This window comes from Contarinia nasturtii, unplaced genomic scaffold (genome assembly GCF_009176525.2).
Source record: "Contarinia nasturtii isolate CC-2019 unplaced genomic scaffold, AAFC_CNas_1.1 Cnas_scaffold_78, whole genome shotgun sequence".
Classification (NCBI taxonomy): domain Eukaryota; kingdom Metazoa; phylum Arthropoda; class Insecta; order Diptera; family Cecidomyiidae; genus Contarinia; species Contarinia nasturtii.
Genome location: NW_022197436.1, coordinates 4261984 through 4278685, shown reverse-complemented (window position 1 = coordinate 4278685; position 16702 = coordinate 4261984). Strand labels below are relative to the sequence as shown.

General features: G+C 32.3%; 1 protein-coding gene across 4 annotated transcripts in view; it reads left to right on the top strand.

Annotated features, from left to right (window-relative positions):
- Positions 1 to 16702, top strand: part of LOC116338793 (putative cyclin-dependent serine/threonine-protein kinase DDB_G0272797/DDB_G0274007) — a 144024-nt gene that overhangs the window by 109712 nt on the left and 17610 nt on the right. For 3 of the 4 annotated variants that reach the window (XM_031764276.1, XM_031764291.1, XM_031764284.1), the window contains exon 5: positions 10280 to 10368. In XM_031764276.1, coding sequence (XP_031620136.1) covers positions 10280 to 10368 — 89 coding nt within the window. Of the gene's footprint in view, positions 1 to 6400; positions 6447 to 10279; positions 10369 to 16702 lie in introns of those variants that run through there. The other variant, XM_031764301.1, reaches the window with a different exon arrangement.

The window sequence follows — 16702 nt, the reverse complement described above, 5'->3', positions numbered from 1 at the left end:
ACAAATAGAAACGAAACCGGGGAACATATATTTGATATACAATTGATATGTTTTGTGAATCACACAAAATTTACAATCTCTTCAATGTGCTTCAACGTGTGCTTTCGTGTACAATGTACATTTGGTTGAATTTTAGTTAGAAGCTAAGGCTTTTTTTTACTAGTTTTTCGTCTCTCTTTCATCCTACGACCTGTCTCATTCGTCAATAATTCTTTTGATGATGACGATGATATTTTTTTTATCGATTGCACATATAGTAGTGCATCCGTTTAATATTCATTCGCAGTTCATAAAATCATATATACAACCTTGTCTAACGTAGGTATACCAACACCGCAAACATGCATTGTTAATTACGAAATGTTGTGCATATATTATTTTTTTCAGCACGATGACTTTGATCGTTTCATAAACGATCATACTTACTGAAATTACACCGCAATTTCAAAAATGCCATTGATTTTAGGAAATTTAAAAATAAACAAAGGAAGCAATCTAGTGGGCTAGACACCAATTATAAAACTTTGAATCATGTGAATCACAGTAAATCAAATGATTCATCCAAATGTCAAACAAGCATCATTTAACGTTTGACTAACGTGTGATCATTCAACAAATTCCAAATATTATCGTTGATTTTATTTGGACTGGTCTGTGTTCGGTATTATCTCTATAATTGATGGTATATAAAACGTGAACATTCAAAAGGAATTCAGTATACAAAATGTATTTAAAATGTTCTATTTCCATTTGCACCGGCTTCATTTATATTGAAAAAAATTCGGAATGACCTTCGTCTAAAATGACCGTATACTAAATTCGTGGTGACCATATTGCGGTTTTCGAATGATTTTATTTTTCGACGTCTATTTTCACCATCACTTACGATTTCGGATCATGTATTCCGTACATTAAATTTTCTGGTCGCGCGCGTGCCTTCTTTTTGAATATACGCCATGCATATCGAAGCATTTTTCTCTCTCTCTATCTCTCTTTCGACTTTCGTATGCGCCACATTCATTCGCACATAATCAAACCGACGGTAATGAGAAAGGAAAAAATGACGATGACAGAGAAAATTAGATAGATAGAGTATTGACGATAGCATATACCACAAATGTGGGCCTTCGTAAGAGTCTATTAATTGTGGTAAATTGAAATGAAATATTTGGTAAAACAAAATTCAATGTGGTTATATGTAGCCGAATATGAGTCGCATTTGATAAGAAGGTGAGAGAATTCCGTCTGGCAAATTAGTAACATTAGCTCAATTTGTAAACAGCATAAGAAACAAAATAATACGTTTAAATCATTATTTAGTATACACATTGTAAACAGAATGTGAAATGTTTCCTTTTGCGGGCGTAAATCAAATGTATGTGAGTTTTAAAGAATTGACTGTTTCGTAATTTTTCCATGTAATGTGTACGGGCGTGCGTATATATGTAGGAAATCGTTCATATGAATAGAAGCGAGTGCCATAAGCAATTTCCATTCGCATCATATAAATGCTGACGAAGTGTATGAAAAGCGACATGATATTTACGTGTGATTTTGATCTGACAATTTGACATCAGTAAAATGCCCATAACTCTTGATAATAATAATTTATTGAAATCCCAAATCACATATGACTTGCCGGCGACGATTCCGTTCTGTTCATTGTGTGCTATTGTAAGCAGGCTCATTCAATTTATGCCACAGCATCAAACCATGTATCTGATGTGAGTGAACGAGATATAAACTGTGAGCATTCAAATGTAATGCCACCGATTTTTTTTTTTACAGAAAGATTTTGTTCTGATTTCGATTTAGATTTGAAATAAGCGTCAGTATGTGATCGAAAAAAAACTCGCATAACAAATAGTGTATTTTTTGCCTTGATTATTATTATTGTTTTGCAAATGTATGTCATCGCATGTTTTTGTTTTGCCAAAAGCTCATGTAGCCGCTGCTACTTTTTTTTCTCGACATTTTCCGCTCATGACACATTGTATTGATTGGGGATGCGTACGATGCGCGGTTTTGTTTAACTACCGGATACGAATATCTCATTCAATTATTAATGCAATTCATTAATCAGCAAAAGTGTCCTTTATCTCTTTCTCATTCACCAAATACAATAATCATAATAACAATGAATTGAATAGCATATTGAACACACACAGAGAGAGATATTGGTATTCAAAATTAATGAATGTTGATACATAATTTCACAACGATTTGTACACTGGGGGCTAAAGTTTCGGTAAATTCGATTAATCTTATTGATTTTGTTTAATGAATCACGCATACAAACTCTCACTGGAACACCGAATTGTGAGTTGGGCGCATTCATACGCAAAATTAATGCGAATCATATCGCCTACGGATAGAGAGAGAGAGAGAATTCTATTTTTTTACTTCACTTTCAATTGTTGCAGCCGTTTTTTTTGTGAAAATGGACTCATCCGATTTTTTTGTTTCCCCTATCTGTCATATACACATTTATTTCCGGGCATGAGTATCGTTCATAATGAATGTAATTTTTTTTAAATTGTGAGAATAGTAGTAAGCGAGTAAAAAAATGAGATTTTCTACCAATACAAGGCCTTCTTAACATCAATCTTATCACGAACAAATTTCATAAAATATTCAAATATATCTGCGCATTTGATGCTATGTATGAATTTCTTCACATCTTGGTATGTCACGCGTATTTATCCTTTGTTAAATACATTCTTAGTATGAAGAAATGATTTTCAAAAAGAAATTGTTGCGAAATCAACGTGTGACACATAGAGCATGCAATACTTAACACGGATTATGATCTTGAAACAGTTAAAAATCCAGATGATTTTTTTCGTCAGTTGTACATAAGTAAGCACTTTTCGGTTCGTTTGCCACATCTTAATCTTACAAAATGTAACAATTTCTCACAAAGTTAATCAATTGTACCAGTTCTTCCGGTGATTCTGTGTTTTACACTTTCTTTTTCAGCCACAGTTTTGTTTGCACTCTGCTTACCGTGCACTTTCAAAACAAATTGGAAGAGTTTTGTAATGTATCCATGTTTATTTTTATGATAATGCATCCAGTTCAACGTAAAGTTGAATGGATGAGAATTGAATTGAAATCCAAAAAAAGGCAACTTATTTTTATAAATATAGAATTCTTCAATTGAAGTTGAATAACATGATAGGAAAGGATTGGACCAGAACCATTTACTGAAATTTGCAACAACTTTTGATTAATTTCCCCCTTGAGAATTGTGATCAAAATTCATCTAATCCCATATTTTTCTAAGTTTTTGAAAATCATAAACGAAAAGAAATGCAAGAAATTGGACTAAGGTTGTTAGAATTTCTATAAATAAAGTAGCTATGAATGTGAGCATGATGAAAAGTATGAAATGTTTGTTGTTACTTTTGTACAATTAATTAATCATCAAAATGAATCATGAATTTTTTGAAATGAACCGTTTTATAAATAGTTTTGATATACCATAATGACAAACACACAAACCTCGTTTGGAATTTGTTCGTTTCGCTTCGGTTCTCGAATATATTAGCTATAGCAACGGCAACAGTAGCTATTGTAGTACCGAGATAGCAACAACGACAATCAAACACACAGTTAAGAATATAGCAAACATAATAAAATCAAAATTTAATTCTTCGTATCATTTATATGACACAAAGATTATATTTAAAACTCATGTTAACGTATAAAATCATTTGTAATCGTTATACTGTCATTGCATGCATACAAATTGTCTAAATGATTCACATTTAAGTTGGCTCGACACCGTTCATTTGGTTCATTTTACCAGCTTCTCTCTGTCCTCTTAGTGCCATTCTATTTGAGATTCTCAATTGGTGCTATCTCTCCGAATATCTTAGACTTGAGACGAGCGCGCGAGCGAGCGAAAGAGGGAACAAATGTATATAGGCAACGACGATGTGGCACAAGTTCAAAATTGCGTTGCCATACATTTTAATGCGTGCTTTTATCGTTTTGCACATCGTATGTGTGTATATTAAATTGGTTGTGTTATGTATTATATACATTTTCTGTCCTGTGTGTGTGTGTGGAAAATTATACAAAATGCTCTACGGTTGTTCACACGGCATTTTATGCAACAGCAACCAACAGAGAACAAAACATGTATAAACATTTTAACATTTGTGTCGCGTCTATTTAATTGCATATGTATGAATGAGTTTCGGCTTTTATATTTGGCCGAATTCGTCGTGTTTGACATCGTCGCCATCATCGTCCTCGTCGATTTAAGTACCGTGTCCTTTTTGCAAATGTATTAAAATGCTTTTTATGTTCTTCAATAGAAAGAGTGCAAAAATGCAAAACACCGAGACTAAATGAATTCCTATTGGAACACACACACATACATTTGGAATACGCTGAAAAGTGGCAAGCGAAGAACAGCGACGGCAACGATAAATGCATGAAACGTGATAGAACAATTATTGCTGTTTTCATAGGCCGCACAGAAGCGCAAAAAAAAGAAGCAGCCAGCTAAAACCGAAATTGGCTGTTTGATTCAGTATAGTCAATAGCAAAATACCAACATACATTAAAATCATTGCAACATTAGAAATAACGATCACACCCATATACTATAGACGAAAAGTATGTGAATGAATAAATCATGTTTTTGGGGCGATAAACATCAACTGCTTCGCGCGCTTGTCACCAATATATTGCGCTTAAACGGCACAAGTATCTTTTTGCAAATAATGAAATATGCATTTCACTACAAACAATTTTAATTAATTACTCCGAATTTTGAATTGAGTTTTGGGGAGTAAACGAAACTAGGCAAAAATTCATTCAATCAAAATGAGTGTGTGAATGTAACAATTGTCATTCATGCACGGTTGCCCCAATTCTGCCATAAATGTTTGTATCGCACATTTTCGTGCGTAAGTGGTGTACGAATATTTGCACATTTGAGAGTTGAACAGTGCGAAATGGCATCAAAAATTTAAATTAAGATCGAACGTGTGTACGTATACATTGACATTTCATATGATTTACGTGTGTATCACGGAATATATTCACGTTAATTTTGTGTTCACCGCATCTTCACACATCAATAAAAATTAGATTCCAGAATTAATATTCAAACGGAAAATTATGGCGTTTCGAAAATGTTTGATAGACATTTTCAAAGTGTGCAAACACTGATTAAAAGCATTCGATATGTGTGTGTGTCTGAGAATGCATATCGAAAATTGCGATTTAAATCGAATATTCGCTACCATTAAATACTTCAATTGATCGAATGTGTTTACCAAATTTGCACTTAATCTCACATAAAATATACAAAACAGTGGCACTCAACTCGACTAGAAAAGAAAATTCATAAGCGGCGATAAAAAAAATGTTTATGCCATTCGGAAAATAGATTATTGGAATGCGTAAACGAAACCGAATTTTTCACTTTGGATCTGAATTTCAGATTCAGATTCTGAAACAACTCACTATGAAAAATAATCAGCCCACGGATCATATCTATTTTTATATCAGAAATGAATGTTTATTCACTTTTCGTGTTCACCTCGATTATTATTATTATTTTTTCTCTTCTGATTTGGCAAAAGATACAACCAATACACATCATAGACATATAATGATTAGATTGCGAAGAAAATTATTAACAATTTTGCAAATCGATGATGAATAATTTGGTGATAAAACCACGTATTTCCGCTTTAATAATTCATAGCGGAAAATACTCGAAATTTGATTTATCCGATGCAATTGATTTTATCGGAAGTGTTAATTTACAATTCCACCGTCAGTGTGTTTGATGGCTACATTGCTTTCATCATCCACTGTCAAACTTGTTTGCATTCAATTCACCATTATTGACAAATATAACAAATGCATTTGATAGATTCGATTCTAGAAATAAATGGTGTACGGTCTTTCAAATGACATGAACATTATTCAAATAATTACTTCTGCGTATGATTCGGCAACGATGCTTATTTATTGTCATAAAATTTATTTGATTTGGCGGTTCCCCTAATTTGTGCAAATAGCATTCTGAGTTTGACTAGAGAAAGATACATCGTTGGGACATTTTTTTTTTGCTTCGAAAAACGATGAATTGAATAAAAAAGCAAACATATTAATAAAGAGTTCAGACAACTGAAGAAAAAATATTTTTCTATGTTCCTTTTATAATGATGACGAAATGAAAAAGCGAAAGAGAGAGAGAGCGACTGAGAGAGATGCTGCATACATACATCTAAACAGTGTGTGTGTGTGTCACACACAGGAACGAGAGCAAAAACAGAAACATAAATGCAAAAGCGAATCGAGGTTCGTCAACAAGACATACTAGAACTCAGTATATTTTGAAATTTGTCGACGTCCGTATCATTTTAATTGAATAAAGTTTTATTTGATGAAAACTGAAAATTATAATTACGCGCAAGGTAAAGTGTACATTTGTGTTTTGACAAAGCCATTAAATTTTTGCACAGTGAGATTTTCAATGAGAAATTCCGGGGGGATGGAGAGTGCGTGCATACAAGAAAAAAAGTGTAACGCATTTCTTTTCAGAGATAGAAAGGGAAAGATCCACTTGAAATGTTTTTTTTTACTGCGAACCACAAAATGAAAAAGGATCTGCACACATTTTTGTTATGTTTGTACATCCACTAATATTACCACATCAGTTTGGTATATATTGAAGTCTTTTGTAGTTTTCGATTATTTTATGTAATTTAACGAACAAAGTTGAAAGTGCACAACGAAATCGGAACACAAGAAAAAAACAAAATATTTGCTGTACTGTCCTTTTTTTTACAAGTATTTTATCTTAGAAAAATAATGTGCCGTATTTTTTCGTGAGTAAAGCTCACATCGTGTTTCACACAAAATTGGAAATATTTTGACGTTATGCTTTTTTCCCTTGGAATTTAAATTAAATATTTTTTCGTACTTTTTTGCCTTTGGATCGAAAGAATGTGGCAAGTGTCCACACTTAATATACCTCGTCTCTATTCCATGTTCACTTTTCTTCCATCAACCCAAATCAAACAAACCACAAATGAAATTGAGTCAACATTGCACCGCTTTGCACAATATAATTTCGGATGAATCATAAAAATTAAACAAAAAAAAAAGAATGAAAAACCATAAAATATAATGGGAGAAAAAAATATCAAATAATCGATAATGAGTCGCACCATAACGGTGCGAACAAAGAAAACCGTCCTTTGTACGATACATATAAATTCTCTTCATTGATTATCATATTTTTAGTATATCATTTTTGGTCTCAATCGACCGGAAAATTAAAATGGTACATCTTTTTTTTCTTAAACAAACGAAATTTTTCACCGAATCCCGATGACCCATTTCAATACTGTTATAGCTTCAATTATGGTTGCGTGTCGAACGGCGACAAATACACAGATTACGTTTTTGGACGATTCCAATAAAAAAAATATCGAGAATACGGTGTATTGCAAATTAGAAAATAAATTACGCAATAATTTTTTGTTTTCTTTTCCTTTGTGGAAATCATACTGGTTGAGTCATCGCTTAAGAGAAGTGTTATGGGGGGAGAGGCGGAGAGGAAGTAACATAACAATATATACTTGGAATTCATGATGAAAGTTTGTGATGCAATCGTATTATAATAAACAGAACACCCGCACAAATTGTTGGCATGTGTTTGTATATGAAATAAAAGTGAGACGCTGTGTTGGAATTTCATTGTTTCAATTTAAAATGATGAAAAAAATACGCATTAACCTTTACTCAATAGAGTTCAGTGCACACGCCGATCATATTGCAAACTCTTGTACTTAATCATTTTTTCATCGTAAACAACAGTTAAAACTGTAAATTAATACAATTACAGAAATTTCACATACGAACATAAAAAAAAACTAATTGCTTGCAGTAAAAAACCATGCAATTCAATATTCGATTTGCAAATCGATGCGTTTGATTATTCGCCATTCCATAATTTCTAGCCATTCACAGGTGAAATTTTAATAATTTCATTATTATATTACATATTGAACTTGAAAGTAGGAAGAAAATCGAGTGGTAGATGTTTCGAAAGTTTTTAACGACTAGTTAAACAATAAATGCATGCAAAAAATAAAATCGCGCAAAAATAATTATAATGAACGCCTAAAGCAGCTCAAAGAAACATAAAACGAAACAATCGAAAAGTGAGACGGGAAAGGAGAGAGAGACAGAAAAAATGCTGATGAGAGAATTTACGGAATTTTGTTGATGACTCCATTTTTATTGTGTGATCATTCATTTGTCGGTTTAATTCATTGTCGGTATATATGGAAAATGCGTTGGTTATATTTTATTAGTCACTTTTTCGGTTCGGTCTCCATTATTCATTCCACACCCTGCACCCAAACAATAAAATATGCACGGCGAAAAATAAATATTGTTGCGGATGCAGAAATATATTTTATTCCAGATTATTATTATTTGGAATGAAACGAAAAATGCGGAGCGGTTTTATATGAAATGCGCTAAAGGCGTGAAGTGCTTGAGCAGCATGTACACATGAAAAGTACAACAAATCAAAATAAAACAAAGCGAAATGATACAAAACAAAAGAACAACGAACCAATCAACAATAACAATAATAACAACAGCAAAAATAACAAGAGAAATGAATTAAATTGTAAAATAGTAATAATAATAGTAAAAATTAAAATAGGAAACCGTATGTCGACGCGTCAAGGGAAATGAAAAATGCCGTTTATTGTTAAAATACCGCACTATACGTAATCAAATTTCTTTTTGTTGTTGGCGCACATGGAGCTCATTCTCTCGCCCATTGAAGTGAAAATGCACTTCGGTGTGCATTTGTGCATGTTGTGAGAACGCAACAAAATCGCTTTCGTGCTTTTCGTTCTTAACACTCGACACAAATTACAACATATCGATAAAATTGTATTGTATTCCATTATAAACAGCAGTTTCACAGCAATCAACACATATACGCATGCTAAACGTAGTTTCATCACGGTGATACGAAAAAAACAACCAACAACATTTTTCACTCGTTTGGATCATTTTCGCCATTCTTATGAATGTCATATCAAAACATCAAGGCAAATTATTCGGTCATGTACATACACCAACCGATAGCCAACCAATTGGTATTCAGAATAAATTTGTTTTATATTTGAAGTGTTCTATCTAGAGGAAAGACACAATTTCAATTTATTTATGCCTGATTTTCGCCTCTAAATTTCATCAAATTCAAAAAAATAAAATCTTTGGCACAAAATATTGAGTTTATTCATTAATGTTGGTGGGGATCGCTCACAGTGTATATAGATTTCAATTTACAATTGTGTCTTCTGACCAGCTATACTCTATCAAATAATTCTATGCGATCTATATAAAGCAAAACAACAGAACTTGCTAATTTTAATAATATTTTTTAAATTTGATTGTTATTTCATCAGTTGGCTACATTCAAATGCCGTGAAAGGTGTATTATTATTATCCTTAGAAACTTTAAATGAAGTCATACTTCTTATTGTCCGATTCTTTTGAATGCTACGATTTATTACTTAAATAAATTATATCACGCTCAAAATGCTCAAAAGGCTCAAAACGCTCAAAACGCTCAAAACGCCTTACATATAATAAAACCACATAACTCATTTAATAAGAGTGCGCAATAATTTTTCTATGTTTGCATGAAATCATTTAATTTCATCGCAATGGAAAGAGCGAAGATATATAGTCCTCGGGATGACAAACATAAATTTCGATATGAACTTTTAAATCGATGATTTGATTCTTTATTTTTGATGGCACTTGTTAATTTATTAAACGAAAAATTTGCGCTTTCAATGTCATGTCACTGAAAAAATAAAAAAAGGGAAATAAATTGTGTTGTATTGGATTGAAAATTGCTCATCTAAATTTATCCGACACCTATGTATAAATGTGAATATCTTTTGTATTTTTAAACCGTTCAATGAACACATATGAACAATAATGAATGACACATGTGCAATGTGTCGTAAAAGTCAACTCTATTTTTCCATCTTTGCGTGACCAACCTTGTAATAAATAACAGAAAAAAAAGATGCCTGTCATTACAATTAAACCCGTTATTTATATTGGGATAGAAATTATCGTAATAAGTCTCTGACACAGTCACTGTGTTAATAATTTTATTAAAAATGCAGAAAACCTGTAATTATTTTGTTTGTTGATATGTTTATCCAATTTCAACGGTCGATATTCAATTTCTTCATTGCAGGAGTAAAACGTGTAACGTGGCCACCAGAGCACGAATACCAAGCTAGAGCTTCTTCACAAACACGTCAGTCGCCAGCTTTTCAACCGCAGGTAAGCGAAACTTTCATTTATAGATTTTCCACTCAATTGAGACGAGAATCAATTCTCTGTGGCAAATGCATTTTCAAAGAATAACATAAATGAAACAGAAGACAGACAGTTTACAGAAATATACATTTTGTTGTTGTTGTTCATCCATTTGTCCATCATTAAAATTATGACGAATTCAGTTTTATATGCCATACTTTTCGTCAATTTTTTTTTGTTGGTATTGCATGAATGCTGAAAACGAAAAATGTCCCAAATATTGTCTTCCTTTTCTTTTGATACGGTTTCGAACATTTATAATAAAGATATTACTGATGTTATTGAAAAATAGAGTCAATCGATTTGATGTTTCATCAAAATAGGGCTTTTTAGTGGAACAACAAAAAAATCGACGGTTGTCGTTCACGATGAATCAAACAAAATAAAGGGCAACAACAAAAGGCATTTGACGGATATTTCAGCCAAAATGAATTCTTTCATTGGGATTTCAATTTTGCGCGGTTTTTTCCGTCTTCTAAAAGGTATCCATTGATCCCTTTAATGATAGCCAACGACAAAAATCTTGCACACATAGAATGTATATCCTTTTATATGGCAACTTCAAATGAATTTAACATCATTCAAGGGACAAAAAGAGATAGAGAGATAGATACAAGAAAAGGAGAAATAAAATAACAAAGCTGAAAGAGAAAAATAAACTGTGGTAAAACACAATAACAACACAAAGCGAAAGATTAAAAAATGAACAAGAAATAGAATGAAAGCACTCAACTAGGCACTCATGCTTGGCAATCTTATTTTTAGACATTGTATTGCGCATCCTACCAAAAAAAGAAGAGAAAGAGAAACTAATGATAGAAATCGAATCAAATTTTATGTGGAGTGTGAAATAATTGTCACCCCTTTTGAATGAAAATAACTTAACTTTTATTTCAGAGGCACCGTTCAACATTCAATAAAATAAAAACTGCACCAGTTAATTTTAGTTTACAAGTTTAGAATTTTATTCAAGTTACTAAACAACAGACAAATTATAAGTCTGAATGCATTTCGGTACGATCTCACCGTCCATTTTCAGCAACACGACTGAAACATGAAAAAAAAAATTACAATCAAAAAATCTTTCTACAGAGTGCCATGAGTAAGACAAAGCTAACGAAATGAACCAAAAACAAATAATCCAAATAAAAATTCAAAATGTTTTATTCAATCTAATTTTTCGATTTTTTCAAAGTTTTTGAAGTGTTGAAAGAAAACACGATGCACTGTATCGATTGAAATGAGTGGTAATCGGCGAAAGGGAATTTTCAACATTTTCTGGAAATTTTCACATTTCATATCAATCGTATTGTTCGTTTTTGGTGAATTACGAATTTTCCATACACACACATACAGAAAAAATATACAATGAAAACTAGATGACATGCCATCAAAAATTCGGATTTTCTTCAAGACATAGACGAAGAAGAACCGCACAAAAGAGAATACACAAAACGATATTTTGTATGAAAATTAGATGGACTAATACAATTTTAGACGGATTGTCAATTAGTTCCGAATTTTAGATGGCATGTCATCTAGTTTTCGTTGTATATTTTTTTGTATGCAGTTATGCAAAAAAGAAACTCCCATGAAAATGGCCCAAAATGCAACAATCAAGTGTAGGTATACTTTACGGATAAAGTCAAAAAGTTGCGTTGTGGAATTAAAAAAAAAAAAGATTAATAAAATATAACCTTCCAATTATGGTGAACTTTTAAGCAATGATGCTTTCCATTTAGTTTGTCTGTCTTTATATTTAATTAGTTACGACTCGTTTCTGTTACATATTTAAGTATGCTGTGAATGGTTAATTTTAATTTCTTTATGGCACGCGCGACCATCCAATAGCGAGACACATTAAAGTGTGCCATCGACAAAGATTCAAGACACAATTCACATTTATTTTCCCCATGGGGAAATGGACAAAAGTTCGCCGAATATTGAATATAAAACGGCCGTTGAATCATAATGTGAAAAAGTTGGTCGACAACATTGACGACATTTGTTGTCACATTGTTGTTACAATTCGTTATTATGATGCAGTAAATACTTTTTTTTCTAACGTTTGTTCAAAAAGAATCCGTTAATTACACATACGTGTATTTCTGGGCATGAACAAATACTCAAATTGAATAGGTATTTAGATATTTCTTATCCATTTTCGTCGTGAATGGGAAACGATATTCAATAAATTCTTTTCGAATTCACGTTCATCAAATGGTCTATGTTTTCCTTCTCCTAAGGACACCGACTTAACCGCAGACTTTTTTACAACTTTTGTCTATCTAAATAGAGTCCATACACGCCACCATCCATTTCCATGATTTAGCAATTCGGCAGCTAATTAACTCACTGAATCTCTCGGTGAATGCTTTTCGATAATCAAATCAATCAACGATTTCGCTTAAGCGAATGAAATTCCAAACGCCATAATCTCTCAATCGTTCGTATTTCTATTTCACAAATGACAATGGTTCAAAGAACAACCGATAACATCATTTGGATGAAGGAACATAAAAAGTTTTTGGCACAAATCTCTGGTGTTTGTATAACATCTCGTTTAGATTTCGACAAAGTATACGTATTTGATTCGATAAGTAAAACTAATCACACAGTGATTTTTCGCATTTTATTTTGCGTGAAAGCGAATCGACAGAGAAGAGACAGAATCCCAAGTAAAAGTGTACAACTTTGCCCATAGATTGTAATGAACAACAATCAAACAATTCTTTATCTTCCTCTTGGCTCATGAAATTAGGAGACCGATAAAAAAACAATCTTAATAAAAAAAAAATAGAGATGCGCATGCAAGAAGAGTATGGGAATGAATAGGGAGTTTGTTTTTCGTGTCTGTTGACAATGACAGCATTGAGAATGAGAAAAGAATCAATTTCACCATTTTGATTGCGAATTTAATGGGGGAAAATTGATTGAAATCATGTTTGCTCGTTGTTGCCTTGCCCCAATTTATTATTATATAGATCAAATCATGATTCATATCGTTTTTATAATTTACGTCTCTTTCTTTGGCTGCTGCAGCACTTGTTGTTATGATGCATAGTTGAACTATTAATATTTATACACATAGAGAGCGTTCTCTAATGGAAACAATAGTATATATACAAATAACAATTTATTTTGAGAGGTCGCTTCTGTCAGTTGATTTTAAAATTGCAATGATCAAATACGTCAAAAAGCACAAAAAAAAAATCGATAAATCGACGTATGTCTGTGTAAGTATTTTTTTTATCTTCGGTCATAACTTAGATTTTGCGACATTAGTCTGGCTGATGACATGAAAAGATTATATCCTGACAAGCACAAAGCACAAGGCAAAAGACAACAAAATGCTCGTAAAAATCAAGCGTAGAATGAAGATGGAAAGAGTGTAGAAAAGGGCAGCAAACAAATTATGTTGAGATCGAGAGATGGGGGATTGTATCAATGCCTGTGATGTAATTTGTGTGTTCATGGTGTCTACAAATCTCTTATATTTTGTTCTTCACAAACTTTGTCTACTGGCATTGTTTTTCTGCTTGATTTTCTTCGTCGCTGTATTTCTCTCTTCTTCTTCTCTCTCTCTCCTGTAGCGAGTGCCAAACTATTGTTCACAATAACATAAGCGTTTTTTCCTTCTCTTTTTTGGTCCGCGTATTTTTGGACAAAAAAAATGTCGAAACTTATTGACCTATCGCCATGAAACTGTAGTTTTTGATAAATAGATTTTTGTTTTGTGTGTCAACCAAGGCGGATTGTTGAAGTGCATGGCCCGCACGCAATTGGCAACAAAAATAGCGATCGGAACGAATAAAATGTCAGAAAATGGTTTTGATTTTCGATATCATCGTTTTTTTAACGTTATATTTTCAATGAATTTGGAAGATTGATTAAAATGAACTAAAGTGTCAAAATGATTTAAAAAAGGAGGAAAAAAAACGATAAACGAAAGATTATATTCAAAAGTCATAACATTTTGTTGTTGTCGTTGCTGCAAAGAATTTTTTCCCGTAAAATGCAATGTTTAAGCGATGAAAATTAACGAGATCTGTTTGAATGGGATTGGATAAGTGGCATCAAACACTCGAGCATTTTAGTATTCATCGTATTTTTCCACATTAAACCTATTTTTCAATGCGGTGATTGTGACAAATAAAAAATAAGCTTTTTCATATGTTTATGTCAACTAATCCCAAATCTACCATCATCTTCTCACATTTATGACACATAAATGCGAACATTCGCACATATGTGCGACAAACATGACGAGCGTGTGCTGCTGTGTGATGTTGATGCTGTTGCATCTACGGAATATGCTGCGATAATGGAGGGAATATTCGAAACGAACGATATTTTTATTATCTCAAAATAGACAGTACAACCAGCTTTAACGTCAGCATTTTGTTTTCCTTTTTTCTCGTTCTCTCTATCTCGCTTGCACTTTATTTCTTTCTGCTTCATTGTTTATCAAAATATTCAGACACAAAAAAAAAACACACACGAGAAGCGACTCTCTTCTTCTCGGTGTACATACACAAGTTTGTGTTTTGCAATTCAATCGAACAACACTTGATATTTAGGGGAGAATGGCACATTTTTTCTCTATTGTTAATGTTGTGTTCGATTTAAACCATGAAATGCTCATGATGGAAGGATTAACTGACGAAGGCATTAGCATAAGTAGGGATGAGGGGGCGATAAACAGATATACAACATAGATCTTCCAATTCTCAAATAAAAATAAATGAAATGATCAACAATATTTCATAACAAGAATAAAATTATCGGCTTTGGTATATGAAATTCATAAAAACTTCAAACCAGATAGTTCAGTAAAGGAGTCCCTGAAACTACTGGGAATCCAGCAAAAGTTTGAAAAAAAATCCAAAGCCCCACTCTCCCCAATGGCATTTAGTGCTAAAGCTTCATCTTTTCGATGCTTTGTCGCGATGTCATAATGCTTTCAATACGATTATCGTCATCATCACCATATTCTTCGTTGTCGTCATGTGAATCATACACATAAAATAACTAATTCGAATTATAAAGGGAGAGAGCTAATGCAATATTGATATCGTAAGCTGTGAATCAAATTGAAATGGGGAGAATCATAACATTTGTTCAGCTTTTTTGTCACATTTTTCTTTTCAATTGTGTTTTTTTTTATAATCACGTCAATAAAATTAAACGCATAACTATGATTTGGTGCTTGTATTCTCATGTAAACCGTTTGAAATTCGTGTAAACAAACATGTATTTTGAGTACTCACACGTGGGTTAAAAATTGTAAAATCGTATCACCACACTACAAACACATAAATGAACGACAATCACAAAATCGCAATTACGTCTCGTTGCAACAAAAGCTCCGCATGGTGAAAACAAGCGATGAGTTAATGTTCAAAAATTTGCGTCATTAAACATACACTTTCACAGAAAATAAGACATTGTCATGATGATATCGGTTGTAATTCCTTTTTTCTAGATTTCGTGTACATAGCAACATAGAAAATAACATACGCATTTTTTTTCTTCAGGAATGAAGAAGAGAACATATTCCATTAAAAAATTAAATTAAACGAGGAAAACGAATTGTTAAACGCAAAAAGGTAGCTGTTTTTCATTGTCTCACAATCGTGAAAACATTCGTTTTATTTTTTTTTTTAAATCCCACGGAAAATTTTCGTTACCAATCAAATACTAGAATTATTGTGACGTTAGTTTGTCTATGCAACAGTTACAGATTAAATCAAGCTGTATCGCATTAGACAACGGACTTTTACTCTTCTTCTAAATTTCAAATAAAAAAAGGAGACTCGTTATAAATATAGAATCAACGAACCAAACAGTTTAATTGTTATAAAAGTATCGTTATTTTCGGTGAATTCGTTATATTTATGAAAAAAGAAAATACATTTTCCTAATTACACCCATTCATCTCAGTGAAAAAATAAAAATACATGCAGATCATTTTCTTTTTATTTGGAGTGTATCATATTGTAATTCAATCAAGCACTACACAAACAACATTTTCCGACAATTATGACCAGGTTTTGGCAAAGATATCTTATCTTGTAGATATCTATAAGATATCTCGTGTTAGATAATATCTCGTACGATTTCAATAAAATAAATTCCGAAGGATTTGATTATTATTCATCAAAGAAAAAAAATGGTTTTAATTAAAAAATTGAAATTTATCTGTAAGATATCTATAAGATATCTCTATTTTTATCTTATCTTTTTTATCTCATTTATTTTTTATCTGTATCTTTATCTAGATAGATTTGAAGATAAA